Raw genomic sequence first — 26,773 nt, 5'->3', positions numbered from 1 at the left:
GATGAATATAAAATGGAGGCCAATCCAATACATTTATTTTTCGATAATTTGTATTCTGAATTTGCTGAAGTGTTCTCAAAAGACACAAACTGCCATTTTTAAAACTATATAAATCAAAACTGCATATTATCCACACACTCCACAACTGATACATCAAAGGCTGTGGTATGTGCTGTCCTGTGTGAGGGTAAGTGTACATTAAAAAATCTCTTGCTGCTATTACAAACATGTAGTGGGTTTCTTGTAAAGACTATATGTTAAAATTACCAAATGTCTGACATCCAATAATTAATTAATTATCAATGTTCTCTAGTAGTGTTGATAACCAAATCCAGACAATATATTGGTACAAACAACATTCTGCCTTGCTGGGTTGATTTTGATGTTTGACTTGTAAACATTAATGGCCTCACTAATGAGGTGTATACACAGACAGTGTATATAGAGAATAACTAGTTAATGATGTAGGATATTGGCTTTATCCTGTGAAGGTAAGACTGGAAAATTCTGCAAGGCAAGAGCAGGATTTCTCATTCGGCCTGAACATAATAAAGCCAACATCCTACATCATTAACTAGTTATTATTTTTATCCTGAAGACCGTAAAAATTAAGGGGAAAAGCTATTATTTCTGTTATTTCAGCTACATTGTACAATGACCTACAGGTCAAATGAACGATTTTATAATGTAGCTATGCGTGTGATGTTACACGAGTGATGTCAAAAGTCATATCCTGCTACTATACGTATATGAGTTTGCTTTATCTGTCATCATATTTTGTCAGTAGAAATGGTGGTTGCATGATAAATATTGTGATGTCACTACTCTCACCTTCTCCTGCTGTTGGTTGACGAGATCCTGTAAATCAGACTGATATTTCGTCTCAGCTTCATCCACCTTCACCTGCTGCTGAGACTTGCTCACTTTCTTCATCAGCTTGGAATGTGACTTCTCCAGGGAGGTACGCTGCTTCAGCTGTTGGTATGCTTGCTTTTCCAGCTTCAGGCTAAATGTCTCTACAAGACTTTCGTGAACCTGAACAAAATAACAACAAAAAAAGAAAAATCTTGTAGACTAAAAATCCATTTAACTATGTAGTTCAGGTCTAAATGTTGCTATCAGATTTTTATGAATCTCAAAATAACCCTATTAATCCAAGTCATAGATTAAAAATCCACATACTATGCAATATCCAAATTAGTTTTTCTACCTGACTATCTTGAATGTGAAAAAAAACCCCTCCCCAGCCAAAATACTGCAGATGAAGAATTTAGCAAGGACAGAATATACGGACTAGTTTTCTATAGCAATTTTTTATTTTTTACTTTAAATATTTGTGTATTATCTGCTACGATGAACAAAAATTGGCTAGCAGAACATCTAACTAGAGTAATCAAAGTTTTTTTTTCTTTAGATTTTTGTAATAAAACAAACCCTCCCTAAATTAAAGATTCTTTGTCAAACTACAGTCAGTTAAATGAACCACAAACCTTGTCTCGTTTCCTGCGAATTGACTGAAGATCCTTCTCACGATTAGCAAGAGCTTTTTGGATTTGTTTGTGTTTTTTCAGGTCTGACAGTGGTGTCGGCTTCAATAACTCGGGGTCTATTGAAAAGGATGGATGAAAACTCACCATTATGGATACAATACTAGTTTACCACAACAAACATTAATCTGTAAATGAACACACACACATTTAAAACTAAAACATCCAAAATGTTTACATGACCCAGGTAATTCCATTAACAAATTATTGCATGTCATTAAATATTTTCCTTTACAGCTTAGTGTTAGGTGAATTAAAGGATAAATTGTTACACTAACATATTGGAGAGACAAGGGCCCAATTTCCCAAAGCATCATAAGCCTAGTTTTGCACGTAAATGTAAATCTACAACTAAACCACGATTCTTATGACTATTATAGTACAACAAATATAGTTAGAAATACAAATGTATACATATTTCATTTTCTTTTGTCCTTAAAATGTTTCATTGTCCTTAATGATGTAATTTTCTGCATGAATAGATGCCAAACACTTGTAAATGTATGCCCGATATAACTGTTAGTCTCAGACGTAAACTTACGATGTTGTGTGAAATTGCCCACAGGCCAAATTTACTAAATTTCTTGAAAAGAAGATAAGAAGTTGTTTAAGAGAGCCTAAGAGAACTTTGTGAATTAGTTCCCAGGACTAGGAAGCAGAGATATAGCCCTTGAAATTTAGATCATCTTGCAACAGACATTTATTACAGATAATAACAAAGTAAATGTCTGATAATGATACAAAGGTCATCACTGATCAATTTGGCAACAGGTTTTTGCTGTTTGCCGTCACAAATTTCAAGGGCTGAAGATGGATCGGAAGATGGTGACAGACAAGAGGAATAAAAATAGGTAGTGACACCTTCTAAAAAAAAAAGTCCAAGATCTCACCATTAAGTTTTGTTGTCTGTGCTACAGAAATGACAGACAAACCAGAGGTTCCGTTCTCAACACCAGACAGGTTAGACTGCATCCGAGTAATGGTGTGTGGACCTGTGAAAACAAAAAACATTACATAGTTGATTAAACCTAAAGCTCATTCTTTAGTTACAACTAAAGTTTCTTTTAATGGCATACTTTGAATTCTTAGTTTCAGTACATTGAATAAAACATACTCCAACAAAAACATTTAGTAATTACTGCATTGTACTTAAAAATACAGGCTACATTCCATGATGTGGCAGTTGCATGTACATGTATATGCATTTCATTTTGTACTGAAAATCTCCTGTTGCATATCTAGACAAATAATGCATAAATTAAATCCAGTGTCAGATTTCACTTCAAAAGTCATGAGTTTTCTTTGAATTTGCAGTAAACAAAATAAAACAAAAATATGTCTCGGGTTAGTAGGGTTATTTTCAGATTCATAAAAGTCTGTTAGCAACATTTAGACCTTAATTAGCTAACTAACAAAACTAACCTAAGTTTTCACATCAAACTAACCTAAATGTCCAAACCAAGCTGGCCTGAGTGACCATACTGACCAAAATAACCTAAGTGTTCACTCCAAACTGACCAAACTAACCTTAGTGTCCACACCAAATTGACCTACCATAAGTGTCCACACCAAACTACCATATAGTCCTACAAAAATGTTTTTTGTAAATAATTTCAGTTTTGTTTGACGTAAGAAGAAAAGTAAAAGTGTTTTGGAAATAACAAAACAATACTATTTTTGTGTCCAATTTAGAAAACAATGAGTTCAGAAAAAACAACTTGTAGTCATTTCATAGCATGAAAAAAGTCATTCCCCGTGAGATAGACTATAAGTGTCCACACCAAACTGACCTGTTGAGCTGGAGTTTCCTGCTGACTGCGAGCTGTCCTGCTTGCTGAGAGGTCGTTCCTTCACCGACGCAGACTGAGCACGTGTCAGCCTCTGTGAGTCAGAACTTGACAAGTTTCCATTGTGAGGCTGGCGGTTAATGATGGAATCCTGTCGCTGTTGCATCTTATCAGCATTGTCGATTTCTTCCTGCAGTATCGCAAAGACAATATTATGTAATAGGTATATGCAATTAATTTTTTCAGTGGAGAGGTTGCTTTTGTGTGCTTTTCAAAAACACAATATTTAAGAACCATTCAAAATTAACATTTTCACAAGTAAATAAAGAGAACTCATTTTCGTTTTCTTTTTTCCCACATTCCATCTCCCAAAAGTGTACATGAAAAATGTTGACTTCTGGTTTCATTTTAAGACATACTCTGGCTGTAACTCCCTCCATTCAGCCACAGTTTGTTGTTTGAGTTGAATATTATTAAGATGGTCAGAACACATCTGTAAGTACTTTATTATTCCATCTGAGAAAGTGTACACAAAAATGTAGCCAAATATATTTTTCCTAGTCAAAATAAATTAACAGAAAAAAAGTCAGTAAATAAGATTATTCTTAAACTAGTTGTTGGGGAATATACTATAAAATTTATATGTACCATAAAGGGAAATATTTTTGTGCACTAATATTTCATGAACTGAATTTCGTGTGAAATAAATTTGTGATGACACCAGTTGAGAAATCTTTTTAAAAAATTACTCACCATAGGGCCTATACGTGCATCAATTATACTATACATGTAGTTGACACAAACTAGTACATCAGTAACATCACACAGATATAAGATAAGGTGCAAATATGACTTAAAATGCACTCAAGCATGTACTTTATGGGTTTCAACTTTATACTGCAATTTGGACAGGCCAGTATAGGTATATATATCTTATGGCCATTATAGCAAGTTCAACTGTCCAATTTGGACAAAAAAAGTGGTCATTTATCTTGTGACCATTATAGCAGGTTCAACCATTCATTTTGGTCAAAAAAATAGTGGCCACTGGCCACGTTGAACAGGTAAAATAAAGAAGGAAATGCATTGAGCGGAATTTATGGTGGTCATTATGGACATGTGGCCATTAGACTACCGTAGTCTGGACTGTGTGTAAGGCCTACTGGTATAAAATATATTACAATTGTCTTAAAAGCTACCTTACAATGTCTGGTACTTTCCAAATTACTAGTGATATGATGCGTAACGTAAATAAAGATCATTGATTAATTCATGATCTTAGATGGTGATACACTGGGATCATGCAACTATGGAAGTATACTAGTATGTGTTTACTGTGACCCTTCTTATATATAAAAAAATTATATTAATTTCAATAGTAGGCAGTCAGCCATCTTTCATATGAAAGAAAAATGAGAATTGGGACAAAAGTAATGGTTAAAATTCTTTCCTGTACATGGACAATGATATGCTGTTTGAGTTAACTGAAGTCATTGATCTTTCGTGATCCTGTTTCCTGAAGGGAATAATTATTATTATTTTATGATTCTTTCATGAATGTTTTTCCTGCAAACATATTTCCCTTTATTGGTATATTTTTCTAAAACTGGATTTGAAATCAGTTTTGAAGATTTCGTAAACAGCACCTCAACTTGTTTTGAGCCAACAAAATTTGGAATGTCAAACTTATGATTTTTGACAACTGAATACAGTCAAAATGCTAAACAGATTACAGAAACTAAAAGTATTTATATTTAATATAAATATTGTACACGATGTTGAACTACATAATAAAACGTCTTTGAAACATTGATTTCTCCAATGAAAGCAAAGTTGTACAGACATATGGATCTACACAACAATTTATATATATATATATATATATATGTGTGTGTGTGTGTGTGTGTGTGTGTGTGTGTATAAAACATTGGTATACATGTATTTATAACATTAGTATATGTGTATCAACAATATTTATCACCAAACATTTCATGCATGGTTTGTACAACAGTCTTAAATGACACCAAATCAATTGGACTCCAAAAGTTTGATTATAATTAGATATTCCTGTTATTAAATCAAGCCTTGTTAAAAACCTTTTCATATCAGTAACTCTGCTCATGTCAAGTACGAATACTGTTTTTTTCTGAAGTCATTTTGCAAAACAAGCATAAATATGCAAAGTACAAAATATTTTTGTTCTTTTTAAATTGCTTTTTAATATTTTGAAATAAAATATTTAAACAAATTCCAAAAGAAATAGTACCAATGGAAAACATATTTGAACATTCTTTGAAAACAAAGAAACTTATACTGGGTATTTATAACTCTGCAATCCTAAAAGGACAAATTTGATTATGTACCACAAGCATGCTCAACTGGACAGTCAATAAAGGGTAGTTGTAACACTAGTTCAAACACAAACTGGGTAAACAAATATAGACTTATCACACACCATACCATGATGCTTTTTAGCTATTCTTTGTATCAAAGTGAAACCTTTTAGCAATCAATGACATGCAGTTTTGAGTATTAGTACACATGTGTAAACTAACAAACAAACAATTATACCAGGCTAACATATTTACTGGTCAGAACTTAAAAGTAGAAAAACTGATTTTTGTAAAACACTTATATTTTAATCTGTGTGGGTATGCTAAGTATGTAACCAAAATTAGGACTGACAAAACATAGAGCTGGGCGGTATACCACATATACCATTTGGTATCAGTATCATGTTAATATCAATTTACCGTACCAAGCAAATAACAAAATTCTGAAATTTCTGTATTGAAATATGTTATCGCCATTTAGTAAAGCACTAACAATATATCTGATGAATGCAAAATAGCTGAAAAGAAGAGATGAAGGCTTTGTGTATGGAATTTAATTTTATTTCTAGATGATATTAGTGGGTGAGACTTAACTCAGGCATGCATTTAAAGTAGAGTATATCGAAAATACTGCTTGATATTGGTATCGGTATCGGTACTGTATCAATATCAAAAATACCAATACCGATATCAAACCTGAAATTTCAATACCACCCAGCTCTAACAAAATATACACTACTCTATATTTGTCTCTTACATTTAAAGTAGCCTATAATATTTCATGTGGACATTGGATTGCTAGATTTGCAACTCACTGTAATACACTACAAACAAACAGAAGAAAAACAACATACATGTATCTATCTTTATTTATTAATTCTTATAGTATTGCCTCTGCAGCAGACGATACCTAGAGAAGAACTGTTTCAAACTTTTAATACTACATGTATAACTGTGGTGAAATGCTAAGTTTGGTAAAAACACAACTGAACAACACATAATGAAAACAAACTCAAAATCATGTGTAATCACTTACATTAGCTAGCTCATCCTAAGCAAAAGAAAAACAAAAAGAAAAAGCATCAGAATCTAACGTAAAGGTAAGTGAGAAGTGGGGACAAGAGCAGAAAAACTTGCCTAAACAGGCACTTCTGTTAAGTGACTACCGTACTTGTATTTAGTAATAATTGTTTTAAGTGGCTATTAGTGTAAAAGTATTTTTTAATCAGCCACTTGTCTTAAGTCAAATAGTTCAATTCAGCTAATCTATTTCAAGTTGTTTTTAACCTTTTTTTTTAATTTCAAGAGTCAACTTTACAAAATTTCCTTGTTTTAAAGATTTGCCTTAAGAGATGATAAATTATATTTTATAATTAAAAATGTACAGATCAACAACTGAAATGTTAAATTAATCACAAACAATTCTATTAAATTATCTCAAAATAAGCTTTTGAAAAGAATTGAAGTAAAATATTTAACACACAGTAAGTAGCAATTTCCAATGTAACAATTGCAATGACTTTGTTTGGACAAATATGTAAATTAAATCAATAGCAGACATTTGCAAAATAAAATTATCTGAAATTAACTGAAATCAAATCAAACAATACTTATTTACTTTTCTACAAATTCAAAACATCAAAAAGGAATGTAAAGAGAATAAGTGCATGACACATAAAAAACCCCACGTTGGGACAGTTTTATGAATTAATCAATTTACAGCAACTTATATGCATTATTGACATTTACATAACATGTTTATATAAATATCTAAATCAAACACGAAGGAACTATTATAACAAATTCAGAACGTTTGCTTAATCAAATATAAAAACAAAAGGTGAAAAATATATAAACATGATTTATATTTTTGGGGGAGATTTGGTTACAAAGATTCACTGGCAGGTTACCATATACCAGTACATGTGTATCTTTGACTATAAGTCAAATGTTTTCAAATATTATTTAACAAGGGGTCAGAAAATGACACAAAACATATTAACATTTGAGTATGATATTTTAACTTTTTATGAATTATGACCTGGATTTACTCAAATAATCTGTTGCCTAAATGATTGTCATTTGATGAAAATAAGAATATTTTTAGGCCATTTTTCATGGGTTGACTTATAAAGAGGTTAATAAAAAATATTATGTTTTCAGAGATTGAAGTAACATGTAAGGGATCGATTTATAGTCAAGATTCACTAATATGAAAATATATACAGTAACAATAAATATGAGATTAGTATTCTAAATTAAATGCTAGACTTTAATCAAATTTTTAAAACAAAACTGGGGGCAAACATTTATCCTTGGGGCAAATGATCTTACTGAATTTATTAAATGATGTACAAGGATATAACTAATTTAACAATAAACAATAACAAAAGGACATGAAACCCCCCAACAAGTATCATAACTAGAATTCAAAGCTTGGTTTTTCTGAAATAGCCACTCCTAATGTAAAACATTTGAGTTCATGGGAATTATATAGCAATAGTAAATAACTAATGTTACTGATATACATGTGCAACATGTACTTCCTTTTCACATATTTCTTTTTCACATATTGTATGGAATACATTTCTGGAAAATGGAATAATATTTTAAAATCAAATAAACAAAGAGAAACCAAAAACGAAAAGAAAGCAAAAAGAAAATGTTTAATCTTTGGTTAAATTAGATTTTAGGGTGTAAAATTTCATAACGCATTTAAAGAATATGTGGAAAACAGTGAATATTTTGGGCCATATTTACCACAGGTATTTATCCCTTATAACAGCCTTTTATATTTAATAAAAGCAGGTATTTAAAACTTAAATATAAAATAAATGTGTAATAATCACATTTCATAAATTCTTTCCTTCTTGCAAAATTTCATTTTGTTTTTAAAGGGAATATGGTTTTTTTGGGGTTTTTTTACAGAATATCTTTAAAAAGAAATATGTTTAAATTTCTTACAAAATTTGTCATTTTTATTAAAGGGAATACATTTAAATTAATCCCCATTTCAAAATATATAACAAAATAACATTTAAACATTATTGATTTGTTTTCCACTAAGACTGATATCGTCCACATCGATGCATAACAGTTAAAATTGAATAATGACTGATCTATAATATAACTGACAACATGATGAACTTACATCGAAACCAAAATCATCCACAAGAACTGCTATCTGTTGAGCATGCTTCTCTTGAGCTGATAACCAAGCTGTTGGGTTTTCCAGAGCTCGGGCAAATTCTGAAATCAAATCAGTTTATTAATTAATAACATGGTCTCTGTATATGATAAAAAAAACAGTGACAATATTGTGAATCTGAATAACAAAACCATTACTGTATATTTAAGTTTAAAAATTGAATCTCTGCACAAAGAATATTTTAATAAGGTTGTGACTGCTATTCAATGCACTGTTATGTGCTTTGTCCATAGGTGGAATACCATTCCCCAGGTAAAGTTATCAGAAGTGGCATATTAATATGTTCATAATGTTCATTTTCAGCAAGAGACTCAATATATGTAGTCATTAAAATAAAATATAATGCTTGTTAAGCAACTCCTTAGCACTTACAAGAAAACAAAAACAGATGAAACATCTTCCACTCCAATTCAAAACTCTAAAACAAACTCCAAAGTCAGATTTTTAAAAATTGATATGAAACAGAGAATGTTAATTCTGACTCTAAACCAAAGTTAAGTGGTGTTGTCACATCATTAATCTATATAAATATGTGTATTAGTATTGTATTAACAAACCTTGATGTATATCGGACACATAATCATTGACGACTATATGAACAAACAGTGTCGGCAGAAGCATTGGCTGATTGTTCTCATTTCGAAGTGGTATGTGACGGTAACCTGTGAAAGGAATTCCATCAAAGTAAAAAAAAAAGTGTGACCTTGTAGTTTGTTTTCTTTGGATATAACTGAAAAATATGACCAAACGAAAAGCTATCCCTTTAGAATATGTGGTATTCTTCCAAAACAATGGATCTTATAGCACATTTTAATGATAATAAATTATTTAGCACATGCACACAAAAAATAAGACCAAGAAAGTTTGGTTTTATAATGACTCTTCCAATGCACTGTTTAATAAGTAATAATTAGAGGTCAAAACTATGTGGTCCATTCCACTGCTGCTATGTAAATCAACTTTCTCAATAGCAGCAGTGCTAGTTGCCATGGGAAAACTATCAAATGTTCTATGGCATCTTAGAGCCTATATTCTACAACTGAAGTACATTTTGCTTTTATATACAATGGTTCATATGAGTCAATAATACCATTATATAAAAAATAAATACTTCTGACAAATGATATACTTAATTTTATAGTTACACATGTCCATGCTACTGCTCAAGTGGATGAGTTGACATAACCTAAAGCTATGTACCATATGCACTATCCAGTGACTGGAACATAAACAGGCAACAGATTGTTGAATAAATTAGAAAATTCTACAAAAACCACCAACCTGGTCTAAGTCCTTCCACAGGCAACACTCTGTGACCAATGAGCTTTCCAGTTTCTTCAAACACACCTATTCTAAGAGTGGCCAAGTTGGGTAAGACAATCTGAATAGAAGAAATCACACTGTCATTATACTACAATAACAGGATAATTACAAAATATAAATTATTGTTTTTTAAAGATTCCCCAGCACATAATGTAATCAGTGATTATATTTGGTATTAACAGAATTATCTCCAACTTCTACCACAAAAGTGAATATCACAGTCTTTGATATACTAATTAAGAAAGACTGGTTGGAATGAGAAAACCCCAATGTAGAGATGGAAATTATCTTTGACATAAGATCTTGAAAAGACTGCAGCTGTAAGCGGTTATTATGAGCTTTTCATCAATGAATGTCACAAGGATTAGAATTCTGGTAAAATCGGTTGGTTTTCTCCTCTGCCAAAGTATCCTACTAACGTGGACGTAACCTGTTAACCCACTGTACCTCATGTGAGTCATTTAAGCAATGGCCTACACCCTGGTCCATCCACACACAAAATGATGAACTGTTTATACAAACCTTTTTGAAAACAAATGCATCTTCATCATAAACAGGGTTAATGCCATTTGCGGGGATGGTTTTTGTTTTGAATTTCTTTCTGAATGTGTCTGTTGGTAAGCCATACATGTCCACTTCTACATATGTGCTGACCTTTTTGTCTGACAGAAACTGTGCAGAGATTACCTGAAATCATAAAAGCTATCATTGCTAGTACTAAATGCTAGTGTATGGAAAACAGCTTTCAACTACCTTTGAATAAATAAAATAAAATGCAAAAATGATGTTCATTTAAGTAAAAGATATTTGAAAGCCAGTTTATTATACTTATGATACATATTATTCAATCAAAAACCAGTATTTTGTTATAACAATCCCAATATATTACAATATGGTACCAATACAAGAATATTTGTCAAAACTATAGCAATTTTAGAAAATAAGACACCACTAGAGCATATTAAATTATTTATCATTGGCTACTGGATGTCACACAAGAAGAACATTTTGCCATTAGCAACAAGGGACCTTTTATATGCATGTTCCATGGTCATGGCCCTTAATACACCAATCATGGTGTATTGCCTGGGACTAAAAATAAACAATCAGAAAATGGGTCTACTGAGAAAAACTACAGAAATCAATGCTGTATGTGATAATGGCTCACCCGAACTGACACTGTTCCTGCCACAATTCCATCAACCGTAGATTCAGCAAACGGATCAAAATGCCGATCACTGCGCCTCATAAAGTCGGGCTTCAGAATGTATCCACACTGCTTGTTGTACTCAAAAATACCCAAGTTGATCTGCATTGCAAGATCTACAGAGAAAACCACAGACAATGACATGAATTATTAGACTGAATATTTAGGGCAAATGTTAATTTCATTATGTCACTAAAAATCAAGGTATCTACACAGCCATTCTGATATATAATACACTGAGCTGATAATTTCTTCATAGGTGCTTGACACAAATGTGTATTTAACTCATCCTTCAGAAACATACGTGTAATACACACAAATTATCAAATTCACAAAACATTTTACAGTGAGATTTTTCTAAACCAAATGAATGCTAGCCCTCTTAACCCTTATGTGGCATGAAGGCATATGGTACACCATTAATTAAATTACATTCACTGGCATAGGAAGTGGGTTTTTAAAAATATATTTATATACATGTATATATATATATTATATCAGGGGTGGGGGAAATAAAATTGTCAATCGGTCCCACTTGAATGTAATCACAACCAGGGGAGGGGGGGGGTCGAGGGGGGGGGGAAGAAAGGAATAATTTAAAAAAGAAAGAACATTTAAAAGATGATATTTGGCAAATAGTTTTTAAAAAAATCATAGTGATGTTTGTATAGTTTTATTTTGAATCATGAACGCGAAACGATAAAAATGAAAACATGAAACAATTTGTTTTATCACATCAGTGAAAAAAACCCCCACAAATTATATATATTTTTACATAATGGAAGAAATAATATAAAAAAAGGAATAAAAGTTATGAATTTTAATTCTCATATATGAATAAAAAGTATGAGTATTCAGTACTGTATCCTGAAAATTAATAAAAGATGGCACCGTTGAAGCGTTTGACAGCTTGAGCTAGCACATGTTTAGACTAAGAGATTAATAACGTCATCGCTGATTGGTCAAAATTTGACCTCTACTGGCTCTAGAGATAACCAGTTGGGGCCTAAAGTGTAGCTGTTCTGCTCACTTCCACTTGTTAACTAAAAAAGTGGAAATCTTTTGTTAATTTTAAAATCCTTTATAAGTATTGGATACACTACATTGGACAGACAACAATAAATACATTTATAGATTATTTCAGTATATTTTATGCTATTTGAAGCAGTTTATCTTGCTTCGGACTAGGACGCTCGACCCGACAGAGCTCCGTACACAGGTGTTGACAGGTGTTGATTGTAACCAGTTGCAAACTCTGGGTCCTTTGTTTTAATTGGAGTGTAATACCTTGATGGCTCTCTCGCCAAGAGTGGTGTTATTGTTAACGTCTGTGTAATCTCTGGATTGGCTCAGTGACTTTGACAAAATTAATGTCTAGCCTAGTGGCTGTGGATTGACACTACTGTAGGTCTGACTTCAGTGTCTGGCGATATATACTTAGGCCGACTTTAAAATTACAGACGTCTGAAACACAAGCCATATTGACCACTATTTATTTATTATTTTAAATCATGCACAAGATACTGATGTCTGGGCAGGCCGGTCCAGTTGACGGATAGGAATTTGTTCCAATAATAGAAATGGACAGGTGCTTTGGACTGACAAGAATGACAAAAGTGGGACCGGCAAACACACATTTATATATATATATATATATATGAATGAGTGTGTGTCCCCCACCCCCACTTTTTGGCACCTTCCTACGCCCGTGACAATGTGGATATGAGGTCATGCTGCATGCTGCTATTGGTATGACATTACGAAAAGGCTTAGTCAGTTACTTCATTCCAGCCCAAACACAAAAAGGTTAACAAACTTACCTAGAGTTTGAAAATTCAGTGCCACTAACTGACAACCTGCATTCCAAAACACCTGAAAGATTGAAATACAAAGTTATGAACTTTTACAAATTACCATAAAGGTATACACAGAACACTGATGTCAGTAGTTATTTGAAATAAATTAATGGACAAGTGGATAGATGGATAAGTTGATGGATGGAAGGACAGACGGATGGATGGACAGACAGGATGAATGGATGAGTAGATAGATGGATGGTGGATAGATGAATAAAAGCTAATAATGGTGGGTGGAAATGGATGTATGGATAATGAAAACTTTATAAACTGAGAAATGTATCCTTCACAGAAATGCTTATTCAAAGATTATTATAAATATTGGGATCGCAGACCCAAATGTTTAGAAACAAGACAAAACGATAAAAACAGGTAAACAGTAACATGTATAGACAGTATTAAAAATGTTTCAAAATACATCTATACTTAAATACTTGCTTTTTGCTTCATTTTAAAATCAAGATTGATATAATTGACGAATTAGAAGAAGAAAAGCTAACCATATATTAAGAATAAATACAATACCTGGGGCATGAAATTGCTTGAATCAACCCTTGTTCCTCTAGGATAAATTCTGCTCAGCTGGTATTTATTGTAACTGAAACTGGTTAAGGACCACAAATAAAATTTATAAAAACCCCCATATACAAATGTCCTTTGATTAAATCAAAGTGACAAACCCTAGTTTTTACACACCACTGTACCCATATATTTTTCACTATTAAAACTTTTGTTAATATTAATTTGATTCTTTTTTTTTTAGAGTATTGATTCTTTTGTTTAGAGTATCCATTTCTGATCATTCGAAGTGTTTATAGTCATCCTGGTGTTTTTAATACCACAAAATGCATTTTTTATATTTTTAAAATGCACATACCTCTGAGAAGTAAAGGTTATGCAGACAAGCTCTAGTCTAAATAAGAGTATTCCTCCATTTCAACATCACAGACTTTTGTTTTACTCCATTGTAACTTTATCCAAATGAGTTACAGGTTTGTAAATTAACCAAATTTCATGGGTTGAAACCTGGGTCTGCGACTTTAAATTCAAAATGAATTTGTCCAAAATGTTCTTTGTAACATGAACAAATAAATCACGGATAAAGTATTCCACTGATGAGAAGAACAAGTTTTCCTGTACTATGACTTTGGACTTAAATTAAGTTAGCTTGTTACAAATATCTTGTGTTCCAATTTCTTTGTTTTATAGAAGTATACTATTTCTGTTATTTAACAGTACCAACTAACAATAACAATGTCACACATTTGAAGATTTACTTAAATTCAGTTAGAGCAAGGCAGGGGTTTCCCTAGAGCGATAAGCTGACACGGCCCGTGCTCCCTTAGCCAGCCAAGTAAGCGCCTTCATGTCTAGTAAGCGCTTTAACTGCAGGACCGTGTCGGCTTAATTTGTAACATGTATACAAAACAATGGAGCTGTGATCCGTAACGTCATTCACCACACATTATCACACTTCCATTTGGTATCTCTGCAATTCTTTAGATGTTCACTTTGAGGTCCATTGATCGCACCATTTTAATTGTCGGCGGGCTTGTGCTGGTCACGTGGTACAGGTGATCGGCTACTACTAATCCGCCAGATAACTGCTTGTTGTAATAATGTCTGTATGCTTGGGATTCCCGTGCCGAGCAATCTAGCTTCAAGGCTGATCAAAGAAGATGCCCATTGACAGAATCAACTGTACTATTTAACTCAATAAACAATAGGTGAAGCACTTTTTAATAGTACAGTTAAGTTGGCAATCAATAATTTCTATCCTAACACCCCCTTCCCAAAACACACTGAAAACATCCAGGGCTCGCGCTGTCGGTAACCAATTTAGCCATCGGCTAATTAAAAATTATTTTTACAAAAAAATGGCTAATAAAATTTGCAAGTGGCTAAAATTTTGGCCGAGCCATTTTCTATCTTCTGATGTGAACAAACGGTTACATAATCTATTCGACACCTCAATGTCATACATAATAATACCAAATATTCAATTAGCATAATAGCGATCTCGCGATCGGTAACGAGAAACGGTGTTATCCAGAATACAGCGTATGCCTTATGATGTTTGCTAATTTTAATAATCAAGGTTATTAATTTTAACGGCATGCATTCGACATGTATGACAGCAATGTGACGGCGACTCAATGTCTGGAAGATATGTAACTTGCTATTTTAATTTTGTAAAGTCTTTGAACCATAGTAATAAAAACAAACCGACGGTGCATGTCAATTTGAATACACATGCCAGTTCAGGGCCGAAAGACATGTCGGCTATCCCAAGGGCTGAGTTCAGCCAGACCGAGCGGAAACAAAACGTTTGCTACACTGGTTTGTGCGCTTCACGTTAAACCAAATGGACACGATGGACACCAATCAAATAGTTCGCGAACGTTAGGAAGAACGTTCATTGGCTGAACTGAGGAAAGCTCTCGGCGTAATATACGTCACGTTTCAGAGTCAGCTGACACCCACGTGTCAAGAGATAGTGTTGCGGATATGAACAATACGATTACACAGGAGTAAATCTTGATGTAAATGTGTAGAAAAACAATAGTTGTTTGCATCAATGAATACCTAACTGCAGTTTCGTTATTTCCTTTGTCTTTGTTAATTTTGTACCTATGGTCGAGAGCACGCATGCAGATCGCGATCACGGGAAATAAACATGCAGTATTTATACAAATTGCGGTTAAAACGTACACTGAATTAGTTTACAATAATCATATTTGTTAGATAATGCTAGATATATATTTGTTAAACTGTGAGGTGACATTTAATAAGTTAGCTGGATTTTTAAAAAAAAAATTAAAATTTTATTTTATTAACGTTTTTGGTTGTTTTGGGTTTTTTTATAAATGGAATATACTGTGAAGTCAGCATTCTTAAGCTTAGGTATTTTACAAGCAGAAATCACAACAAGCATTTAACACGATGCTGAAATCAACAGCAACAACATGCCCCCCCCCCCACAAAAAAACCCCACCCCACAAAAACAACCCCAACATGATTTGATGGATTGAAGGCAAACACTTAATTGTTTTCAACCCACTACCCCACTTCTTTTGGCTTGATTTTTGTGTTATAATGATGCTAAATATGTAAGCGCCTTAAAAAAATCCTGGGGAAAGGCCTGCAAGGTGCAACAGTAACCATAGCTAAATTTAACTAACATCAGAAACCAAATGTAACTTAAAATATGCTGGTTATTTTTTACAAAGGATACTTGACAAACTCTACTGGGAATTCTTTCAGCAAGGCTGTACCTTGAGTCTCCACAAAAGATGAAATTTCATAAAATCTCTTTCGCTCTGAAAGACAAAGACATGGTTAATGACAAGCAAATACTGAGGTTTTGGTTTGTTTTTTAAACTGAGTATTCATAATCTGAAGAAAGAAGGAATGAATGTTTTATTTAACGATGCACTCGACACATTTTAATTATGGTTATATGGCATCGGACACATGGTTAAGGACCACTCAGATAATGAGAGAGGAAACCCGCTGTCACAATGCAATGGGCTACTCTTTCCGATTAGCAGCAAGGGATCTTTTATATGCACCATCCCACAGACAGGGTAGCACATACAACAACCTTTGATATACCAGTCGTGGTGCACTGGCTGGAATGAGAAATAGCCCAATGGGCTCACCGATAGGAATCGATTCCAAACAGACTGCGCATCAAGCAAGCGCTTTACCACTAGGCTATGTCCCGCCCCTCATAATCTGAGAATACCTACAGTTGGTAGCAGTTAAATGATACGATATATCACACTAATTTAACAATTGTAGCTTTCAAAATAGTGTTAAAATATCAGTATAATTGCCTTTAAAGCCCATTCAATGACAACTGAAAATATTCAGGTCATTTGCCTCTTAGTAAATGTTTTTGGTATCTTAATTATTTTTTACTTTTTATTTATTGCCATATTTACTGAGACCATGTCTTCAGATCACACATTTACAATACAATTACTATTGCATTTTTATTATTATTATATTTTACAAGGGGGGTAGGTTGGTGTGAATATGTGAACGTATAGGTTGAACTTTGAGAGCTTGTTTTCAGATATTCTTTGAGGAAATTAAGTAAATTTATTTGTGATGCTTTAAGAGCTCAAGATCTATTCTGTAATAATAACCCCCTGCAGACAGACTGAGTTGAACTCTATTAGTAAATAGTTAATAGGTAATAAACAGAAAATTCTAGCATTTGTTAACATTTTACTGACTTTTACAGATTGTTAACCCTATTGGCACATTGATAAATTTTTAGATATTTAGATAAGGGGCAGTAAATTACTTGCCACCATAATAATTGTAGCTTAGCTATTTTATGTTATATATAAATAATACACCACTCATTGTTATGGGGTGGTCAACTCTAGAGGAAAAAAAAATATTTTGAATATTTTTAAGAGGTTTAATAATTTTAATTAGTTTTTTCCCCCACTTACTCTCTGCAACCTCAAAGGAATGGAAATGCACTGGCATGATGTAGTTGACAAGCTCCGACATCTCGCTGGCTGCCTCTGCTTCCTTACCAGCTGTACCCTGTAACAAGAATCAGTTTATTCTCCTTATGCTTTACACAACACCATGCTGCACACCACGCTATGACACTTAATATAAACATTTAAATATACTTATAACATCTAGATTCTGAGAAAACTGACAATCTCTTGAAGACCGTTGAAGTCACTGAATAATGGATTTTTTTTTCACATAGTATTCTCATATTATGCAGTGTTACAAATTTAATATGTTTACATCAATAACTTTTCATTAGGCTGTAGCAGGAGGAAAAGGGCTAAAAGTTCAAAATTTACAGGTTTGGTTTTTTGCATTTATTTATAAATGTTCTACTTTTCACAAGCTGTATTTGTTATGCATTAAGATATGTTGTTTCATGTATAATGTGCATGCTTAAAAGTTATTTAATTGTATTTTTAACACCTACTATTGAGTGTTTTGGTTCAGTGATATATTTCAGATTATATACTGAACTGTACAATTCTCAATATAGCAGCATACTACATATATATTTATGACTGCAAACTGGACTGTGCCGATCCCCATGTAACATACTACAAATATTTAACCGATTGCATGCTAAACTGTGCTGATCCCATGTGTCATACTAGAGATATATTACTGATTGCATACTGAACTTGCTGAACCCGAAATAGCATACTATAGATACTACCTACCCTTTCCCGCTTCTCTCTCTGTCGTCGATACTTCTCCTCCTCCGACATGATATCCAGGGCCACGTCATCTTCATCGTCACTAGACTCTGACTCACTGTCATTCAGCAACTCATCCCCAACAGCCACAGCTTTCACCACACTGATCTCGCTTTTCTCTCCTTCACCACAAACTGGACTTTTCTCCACTCGCTTCTCAGGAGAGCTTGGCAAGGAATTGGAGGTCTTTTCAAGAGTAGTTCCCCCTTCTATTGTAGAGCTCTTGTCGGAGCCTTTGTCACTTTCGGTTATCGAGACCTTCTGTTTGGATTCGCCAGAACTCTTGGTCGAACTTTTACTTGGAGTACCTTGTTTTGGTGGATGTGAATCTTTAAAAATTATATACAGAAAGATAGTTTAATAAACAATATATTTATTGTCAATTAGATAAGACAGATAGACAAACAGACAGATAGACAGATATGGGTATACAAGTATATGATATAGCAAACTGTTTTAATTTTTATATCTTAGTTATCTTATTCATGTGGCCTGAATAACTAAAATAAAGTATTGTCTTGTATATTAAGGCAATCTGTACACCAATATAACATATTCTATTTAATTTCCGTCATGCAAGGACCCACTGATGACAATGATAGTCAAGAGAAATAAGTACCATTTAAGAACACAACTAATCACACTGTTTGATCATTGACTATTAAGTGTCTACTGTATGGTATCAGTAATGTGATATGTGATCTAAAGTATTCAAGAAGGAATTTTAAACTATGGCTTTTTGGTGTCTTAATAAACATATGGTTATAGTAACACTTGATCTAGTTTGATCTATCTCTACAGTGATATAAAATACATAAGTCTGTGGTGTACATTCTTTTTTCAGCTACATATGCATCTCTACAATGATATAAAATGCATATGTCTGTGGTGCACATTCTGTTTCTAGCTAGCTCTACAGTGATATAAAATACATATGTCTGTTGTGCACATTCTGTTTCAAGCTATCTCTACAATGATACAAAATATATACGTCTGTGGTGTACATTCTGTTTTTAGCTGTCTCTACAATGATATAAAATACATACGTCTGTGGTGTACATGCTGTTTCTTATTCTTCACCAATAGTTTTCTTTTTAACTGGTCAGGACTAGGCAGGGGCACATCACTCTCAAGCTGTAATAAGCAAATCATGAATATGCTACATGTATGTATATCAGAGTTGTAATTGGTAACATATTAATAGAATCTATAATTTGTCAAAATGCCTGTAACTGAGTATCCTTTCTGGGCCCGTGCTCAATCTCAAAAGACATCACATGCATGCAAATTGTATGGCGTTGTCATGACATTAGTGTCTCAGACTCTATTAGAGTTTCAAGTCTAGACTTTACAAGTTTTATAAGCACCAGGCATGATCAACGGATGCCTGAAGATAACTGTCGACACACCCATGTGATTCAGGTGCATGTGCTGTTTCATATTTATTTTTACACTGTTTTACTAACAATTGTTTTCATCACCAGCGTTATAGACTACCATACTGATGAACTGATAAAACTGTTTGAAAACAAAAATCAAGAAATATTTTCCTAGGATGCAGAATAAAACATTTAAAAAACATATTCTCACTGGATGATCTTCAATGGTTGAAGTCAACAACATATCACCAAAAATCTCCTTGCAATAGTTGGCCATCTTTGCCTGTTGCCTTGGTCTGAAAAGAAATTACATTATATTATGTCATTACAAAATATCCAACATAGAAGCGTTTAAAGGTGAGACAAAAATGTGGTTTTTAATATTTTAGTAACACTTCAGAACATTGCCTTATCAGGGTCTGTTAGGTGTCAACCACATGATAATTCAACCCTAGATCTAGTATTTGAGAGTAAACTTGCTGTCACCAAGAAAATAGCTACTCTTTGAGGATGTTTTGTATACACCTTCCCACAAACATACCATATGGTCTTTAGCATACCAGTCAAATGAATGAAACTAGAAATCAGTATTATTCAAATTGAAGTACTAGGTCTATTTCTATCAATATATATATATGTGTGTGTATATATGTGTGTGTGTGTGTGTGTGTCCGTGTCTGTGTCTGTGTGTGTCTGTCTGTCTGTATGTATGTATATATATTACTACTCAAAAGAATTTAAGGGTCAGACGATATTTTCGACATTATTTTCTGAATGTCAATTATATTAGCTAGACCATAATGTCACGCATGGTATTGTTCCATTTTGACGAAAGTGGGTCTAAGCAACCCATAAATGAATTAAAATCCACTGTCATTGACACTGTCGACTAGTTCTAATGACGAAAACATGCTTACATTTGCACGTAAATTAGGGCGAAAGCGAAAGGTCTGCTAAGTGCCCATAACTTGCTTTTTCACAAAACGCTTCATTTGCACGCTTTGCATGTGTATTCCATGTTCCCAATGCTGAATTTCCGTATAATTGGAGCTTGCGTTCGTGTACGGTGCACACTCCAAATTCGACAATGGTACGACGTCAACTGACTATCGAAGATCGAGGAAGGGCTATTGCTTGGCTTCAGGATGGCAATACGCAAAGAAATGTTGCTCTGAGACTTGGTGTCAGTCAGAGTGTCGTTGGCCGACTGTGGCAACGGTACCAAGCAACGAATTCTGTTCGAAATTGTCCACATTCGGGAAGACCCCGAAACACTACAAATAGAGAGGACCGCTACATCACCAATATGGCTCTACGTCAACGCACAACCACTGCACGCCGATTATGTGACAATCTGCGGACTGCGACTGGAACTCGAATGTCTGATCAAACCATATGCAATCGTCTGAGAGCCAATAATCTACGCTGCCGTCGCCAGGCTGTTCAACCACCACTCCTACCACGTCACAGAAAGGCCAGACGTCACTGGTGCACACTTCATCTGCGGTGGCAACGTGTTCAGTGGGTCAAGTGATGTTCACTGATGAGTCCAGGTTTAGTCTCCAGTTCAACGACGGTCGGGTTCGTGTCTACAGACGTCCTGGGGAGCGCTTCGCTGACGTTAACGTTAGACAACGTCACCGGTTCGGTGGTGGCAGTGTCATGGTGAGGGGCGGCATCTCTATCCACCACAGGACCCCCCTCTATGTGGTGGATGGCAATCTGAATGGAATCCGCTATCTGAATGAGATTATCCGGCCGTTGGTTCTCCCAGGCCTTCAGCAGATTGGCGGCGGGGCAGTTCTGCAGGATGACAATGCCAGACCCCACTGCGCCAGGGTGGTAACGGACTTTCTCAGACAACAAGGTATCACCAGGATGGATTGGCCAGCATATTCGCCTGACTTGGCCCCAATAGAGCACGCCTGGGACGAATTAGGCAGGAGAGTTCGGGATAACCATGCCCCTCCGGCCAACCTTCATGATCTGGGTCAACTTCTTATGGCAGAGTGGCAGGCCATTCCCCAAGAGTTCTTCAGATGTCTGATCAACAGCATGAGGCAACGATGTGTCGAGTGTATTCGCTCCAGGGGTGGATTCACACACTATTAAACGAATGTTCTAATGTGTAAAATCCATGTTTGACAACCTTCAACTTTGACAGCATGTCATGTGACTTTCTTGTATACAGTGAGGTTTATTTGTGGGTTTTTGTAAATATGGAACAATAAATAAAAAAATTGGTGTAGTTTACATCATCAATTTAATACACTCTGAAACTTATTTGGTTATAAATGTTTAACCCTTAAATTCTTTTGAGTAGTATATATATAGAAGATTTATATATACAATGATTAAAATATTTGATTTAAAGGCAACTGACACAAATAAAGATACTTACGAGCAATGATTTTCAAATGACAAAATTAATGGATATTCTGATGTTTTGAAGGCACACAGTGCAATGGCTTCTATCACATCCTGAAATTAGGAGATCAGAGAGCATTAATCAAAGATAAATCAAGAGTTTCTCATAACAAAGCACAACGTTTACTGCTGACATAAGGCTTTATTTTGCAGTCAATGTATGTGTAAGTTAACTTGACCTAGCATTTATAGTTATTGTAGTGCAAAAAGTCAATATTGTTCCAAATTCAAAAAAACAGAAAGAAAAAAAGAAAGAGAAAAAGGGTTGACACTGTCATATATAATGGTGATGATCATTTGTCCCTGGTGTCTTATGCATGAAGTTTAACTGAGCTAGCATGAATTGTTTCTGAGAAATTAAACACAAAATCTTTAAACTAAACCTAAACACTGATTCTGTCATCATTTATGTCATAACCAAACATTCTCATGTCACCTTCCACAACTTTTGTTACATTTAAAAGTGCAAAAATAAACTGATATATATTTTTTAATTTTAATAATTATAATTTTTAAATTTTAACTGAATTAAATATTTTCTAATGTTCTGAGGAGACACAAATTAAAGCTGGAGAGATAAACATATGACTCTTCTGCACTTTCACATATAAATAAAGCGACTTACTTTAAATGGGATTTCAGTGCACATTGTAAAACCATGAGTTATGATTGGTTCTTCATCAGCACCTCGGCCATCCCAACAGTCGAGTTCAACACATCGGCATCCAGCCAGCAACACCTGGCAGTACACCTCCACTGATGATTTGCCAGTCAACTGATGTCCTAACATAGGAAAACTGATGTTGTAGTTTAAAAGGAAATGAATGTTTAACAACACCCGAGCGCATTTTAAATGACAAAACTTAGCCTAGAAAAATTAGTGAGAAAAACTGTTTCTGCCACATAAGCTGTAACTGAAAAGGCAACAAGAGATTTTTTTATATATGTTCCCATAGACAGGAAAGCACATACCACAGCGTTTGTTGCACCAGTCCATGGAGATGGGGAAATGTCTGATTGCACTTAGGGCAAATGATTTTTTAAGCTACCACACTTCAGGCAAGTGCTCTACCACTGAGCTAAATCCCATACTTGTAATTTAAAATATACAACAATTCTATAATTGTTAAATTAAGACCTAACACAATAAAACAGATAATTGAAATTTAGAAAGTACAATTCATGACTATCAAATGAAGCTCTGACACAGGAAATTGATATTAGTGTAAATAGTACAATAATAATGACACTGTTCAACCAATATTATGACATTATAAATATAAATGTATGGCAATCCTATTAATTGTATTTAAAAGTAATTAAAACATTCTTGAATATTGCAACAAAAAAATATTCCAAGGTTCTTTTTAAATATATGTATTTCATAGCCAGGCCATCTAGATTATGGTAGCCCCACTCCCATGAATAGTGATATTCAATGTTGGGCTAGTAAATAACTACCATTGCCTTGCCCAATGGCTAGTTAAAAATGAAGTTGTAAAATGCTGCATTTAAGTCTTATTTTGTAAATATAAATATCCTGCCCACACCTCTCAAATCAAAGGTTTTTTAAGCTTTTTTTAGGTGATATATCCATTTATTCCTATCAGAAAAATTGTATTTTCTTAAAGTAGGGCTAGTGAATTTTTAATCATGGCTAGTGAATGTTTTTAATCACATGGCTATTGGATTTTTATAACAATTCTAGAATCCCTGTCATAGCTGTCAAACATCTGCACATCTCGACCGTACCAGTGAGGTATGTATTATGTGACGAGTTGATGAAGTAGTGTGACAGTGGTTGAGCCATATCCTCACTAAGATCAAGTTTTTCTGGAGGAATCAAGTTATTTTCTTCACTCATCAAGAACTTCAGAAAACCCTCTTGTGACAAATGACCTACAAAAGCAAACAATTAAATAGAATAAATGTATAAATGTTTTTAAAATACATTGTTAACAAAACTGAAATTTGTTTTATATATATACTACTCAAAAGAATTTAAGGGTCAAAAATTTATAACCAAATAAGTTTCAGAGTGTATTAGATTGATGATGTAAACTACACCAATTTTTTTATTTATCGTTCCATATTTACAAAAAACCACAAATAAACGTCACTGTATACAAGAAAGTCACATGACATGCTGTCAAAGTTGAAAGTTGTCAAACATGGATTTTATACATTTAATAGTGTGTAAATCCACCCCTGGCGCGAATACACTCGTTGCCTCATGCTGTTGATCAGACGTCTGAAGAACTCTTGGGGAATGGCCTGCCACTCTGCCATAAGAAGTTGACCCAGATCATGAAGGTTGGCCGGAGGGGCATGGTTATCCCGAACTCTCCTGCCTAATTCGTCCCAGGCGTGCTCTATTGGGGCCAAGTCAGGCGAATATGCTGGCCAATCCATCCTGGCGATACCTTGTTGTCTGAGAAAGTCCGTTACCACCCTGGCGCGGTGGGGTCTGGCACTGTCATCCTGCAGAACTGCCCCGCCGCCAATCTGCTGAAGGCCTGGGAGAACCAACGGTCGGATAATCTCATTCAGATAGCGGATTCCATTCAGATTGCCATCCACCACATAGAGGGGAGTCCTGTGGTGGATAGAGATGCCGCTCCACACCATGACGCTGCCACCACCGAACCGGTAACGTTGTCTAACGTTAACGTCAGCGAAGCGCTCCCCAGGACGTCTGTAGACACGAACCCGACCGTCGTTGAACTGGAGACTAAACCTGGACTCATCAGTGAACATCACTCGACCCCACTGAACACGTTGCCACCGCAGATGAAGCATGCACCAGTGACGTCTGGCCGTTCTGTGACGTGGTAGGAGTGGTGGTCGAACAGCCTGGCGACGGCAGCGTAGATTATTGGCTCTCAGACGATTGCATATGGTTTGATCAGACACTCGAGTTCCAGTCGCAGTCCGCAGATTGTCACATAATTGGCGTGCAGTGGTTGTGCATTGACGTAGAGCCATATTGGTGATGTAGCGGTCCTCTCTATTTGTAGTGCTTCGGGGTCTTCCCGAACGTGGACGATTTCGAACAGAATTCGTTGCTTGGTACCATTGCCACAGTCGGCCAACGACACTCTGACTGACACCAAGTCTCAGAGCAACATTTCTTTGCGTATTGCCATCCTGAAGCCAAGCAATAGCCCTTCCTCGATCTTCAATAGTCAGTTGAAGTCGTACCATTGTCGAATTTGGAGTGTGCACCGCACACGAACGCAAGCTCCAATTATACGGAAATTCAGCATTGGGAACATGGAATACACATGCAAAGCGTGCAAATGAAGCGCTTTGTGAAAAAGCAAGTTATGGGCACTTAGCAGACCTTTTGCTTTCACTCTAATTTATGTGCAAATGTAAGCATGTTTTCGCAATTAGAACTAGTCGACAGTGTCAATGACAGTGGATTTTAATTCATTTATGGGTTGCTTAGACCCACTTCCGTCAAAATGGAACAATACCATGCGTGACATTATGGTCTAGCTAATATAACTGACATTCAGAAAATAATGTCGAAAATATCGTCTGACCCTTAAATTCTTTTGAGTAGTATATGTGTTGTAATAATTACTGAAAATTCACGAAGGATATCTTGAAAATAACTATCAAACAGAATACAAAGCGCATAAAAATAATTTTATATATTCCAAAACTAAGTCTACAATGAAAAAACCCAACTCCTTCATGATTTTGCTCTTCACATTAAATACTGTAAAGTGAAATCTGATTAGCCGAAGACCTATAAAGCAGAATATATAGTAATGGAATGCTAATGTAACACAAATAGATATTAAGTATACATGTAGTTAATAATTAAATTTCTGCTCTTCCGTCATGATATACAACCATTTAATTAGTAAAACTGTAGAAACTGTTCATTTTAAAATTTAATGAAATACTTGACAAGGTAAAAAATAAAAACAATCAGAGTTAGCAGGTGAATAAAATCATAACATTTGTTGTATTTGTTACTCTAGAACTACATTTATACTACACAAAACATTAAGTACAATTAAAATGTAAGGTTTTTAAAAACTAAATTACAGACTAAATGGGACCATGCTGTTCTAACAAGCAGACAAAATATAATATTTAAAAAATGTCTGGCAACAACAAAAAAAAGGGTAAAAGTTGGTTTTATTTAATGATACCACTAAAGCACATTGATTTATTAATTATCAATAATTGGATGTCAAACATAAAACCTGCTATATTTTCCTTAACAGCAAGATATTTTATATGCACTTTGCTACATACAGGACAGCACATACCACAGCTTTTGATATACCAGTCATGGGGCACTGGTCAGGACTGGAAAACCCCAGAGAATGAAGAAAGGAAGGAAATATTTTATTTAATGATACACTCAACACATTTTATTTATGGTTATATTGCGTCAGACATATGGTTTAGGACTAAAGAGATATTGA

The 26,773-nt window shown here is 34.5% G+C and overlaps 1 protein-coding gene across 1 annotated transcript in view; it reads right to left on the bottom strand.

Annotated features, from left to right (window-relative positions):
- The window catches only part of LOC121371095 (1-phosphatidylinositol 4,5-bisphosphate phosphodiesterase beta-1-like), a 158,826-nt gene that overhangs the window by 7,082 nt on the left and 124,971 nt on the right, over positions 1-26,773 (bottom strand). The window contains exons 9-27 of the mRNA XM_041496743.1: positions 24,078-24,224; positions 22,951-23,108; positions 22,300-22,379; positions 20,110-20,194; positions 19,566-19,653; positions 18,484-18,848; positions 17,731-17,827; positions 16,497-16,581; positions 13,787-13,859; positions 13,226-13,277; positions 11,367-11,521; positions 10,721-10,885; positions 10,157-10,256; positions 9,433-9,537; positions 8,819-8,916; positions 3,338-3,524; positions 2,438-2,539; positions 1,491-1,606; positions 832-1,035 (exon numbers count right to left, since the gene is read on the bottom strand). Of these exons, the coding sequence (XP_041352677.1) occupies positions 832-1,035; positions 1,491-1,606; positions 2,438-2,539; positions 3,338-3,524; positions 8,819-8,916; positions 9,433-9,537; positions 10,157-10,256; positions 10,721-10,885; positions 11,367-11,521; positions 13,226-13,277; positions 13,787-13,859; positions 16,497-16,581; positions 17,731-17,827; positions 18,484-18,848; positions 19,566-19,653; positions 20,110-20,194; positions 22,300-22,379; positions 22,951-23,108; positions 24,078-24,224 (2,462 nt within the window). The remainder of the gene's footprint in view (positions 1-831; positions 1,036-1,490; positions 1,607-2,437; positions 2,540-3,337; positions 3,525-8,818; positions 8,917-9,432; positions 9,538-10,156; positions 10,257-10,720; positions 10,886-11,366; positions 11,522-13,225; positions 13,278-13,786; positions 13,860-16,496; positions 16,582-17,730; positions 17,828-18,483; positions 18,849-19,565; positions 19,654-20,109; positions 20,195-22,299; positions 22,380-22,950; positions 23,109-24,077; positions 24,225-26,773) is intronic.

The sequence above is a fragment of the Gigantopelta aegis genome, chromosome 4, assembly GCF_016097555.1.
Source record: "Gigantopelta aegis isolate Gae_Host chromosome 4, Gae_host_genome, whole genome shotgun sequence".
NCBI lineage: Eukaryota > Metazoa > Mollusca > Gastropoda > Neomphalida > Peltospiridae > Gigantopelta > Gigantopelta aegis.
This window is presented reverse-complemented; position numbering and strand designations above follow the sequence as displayed.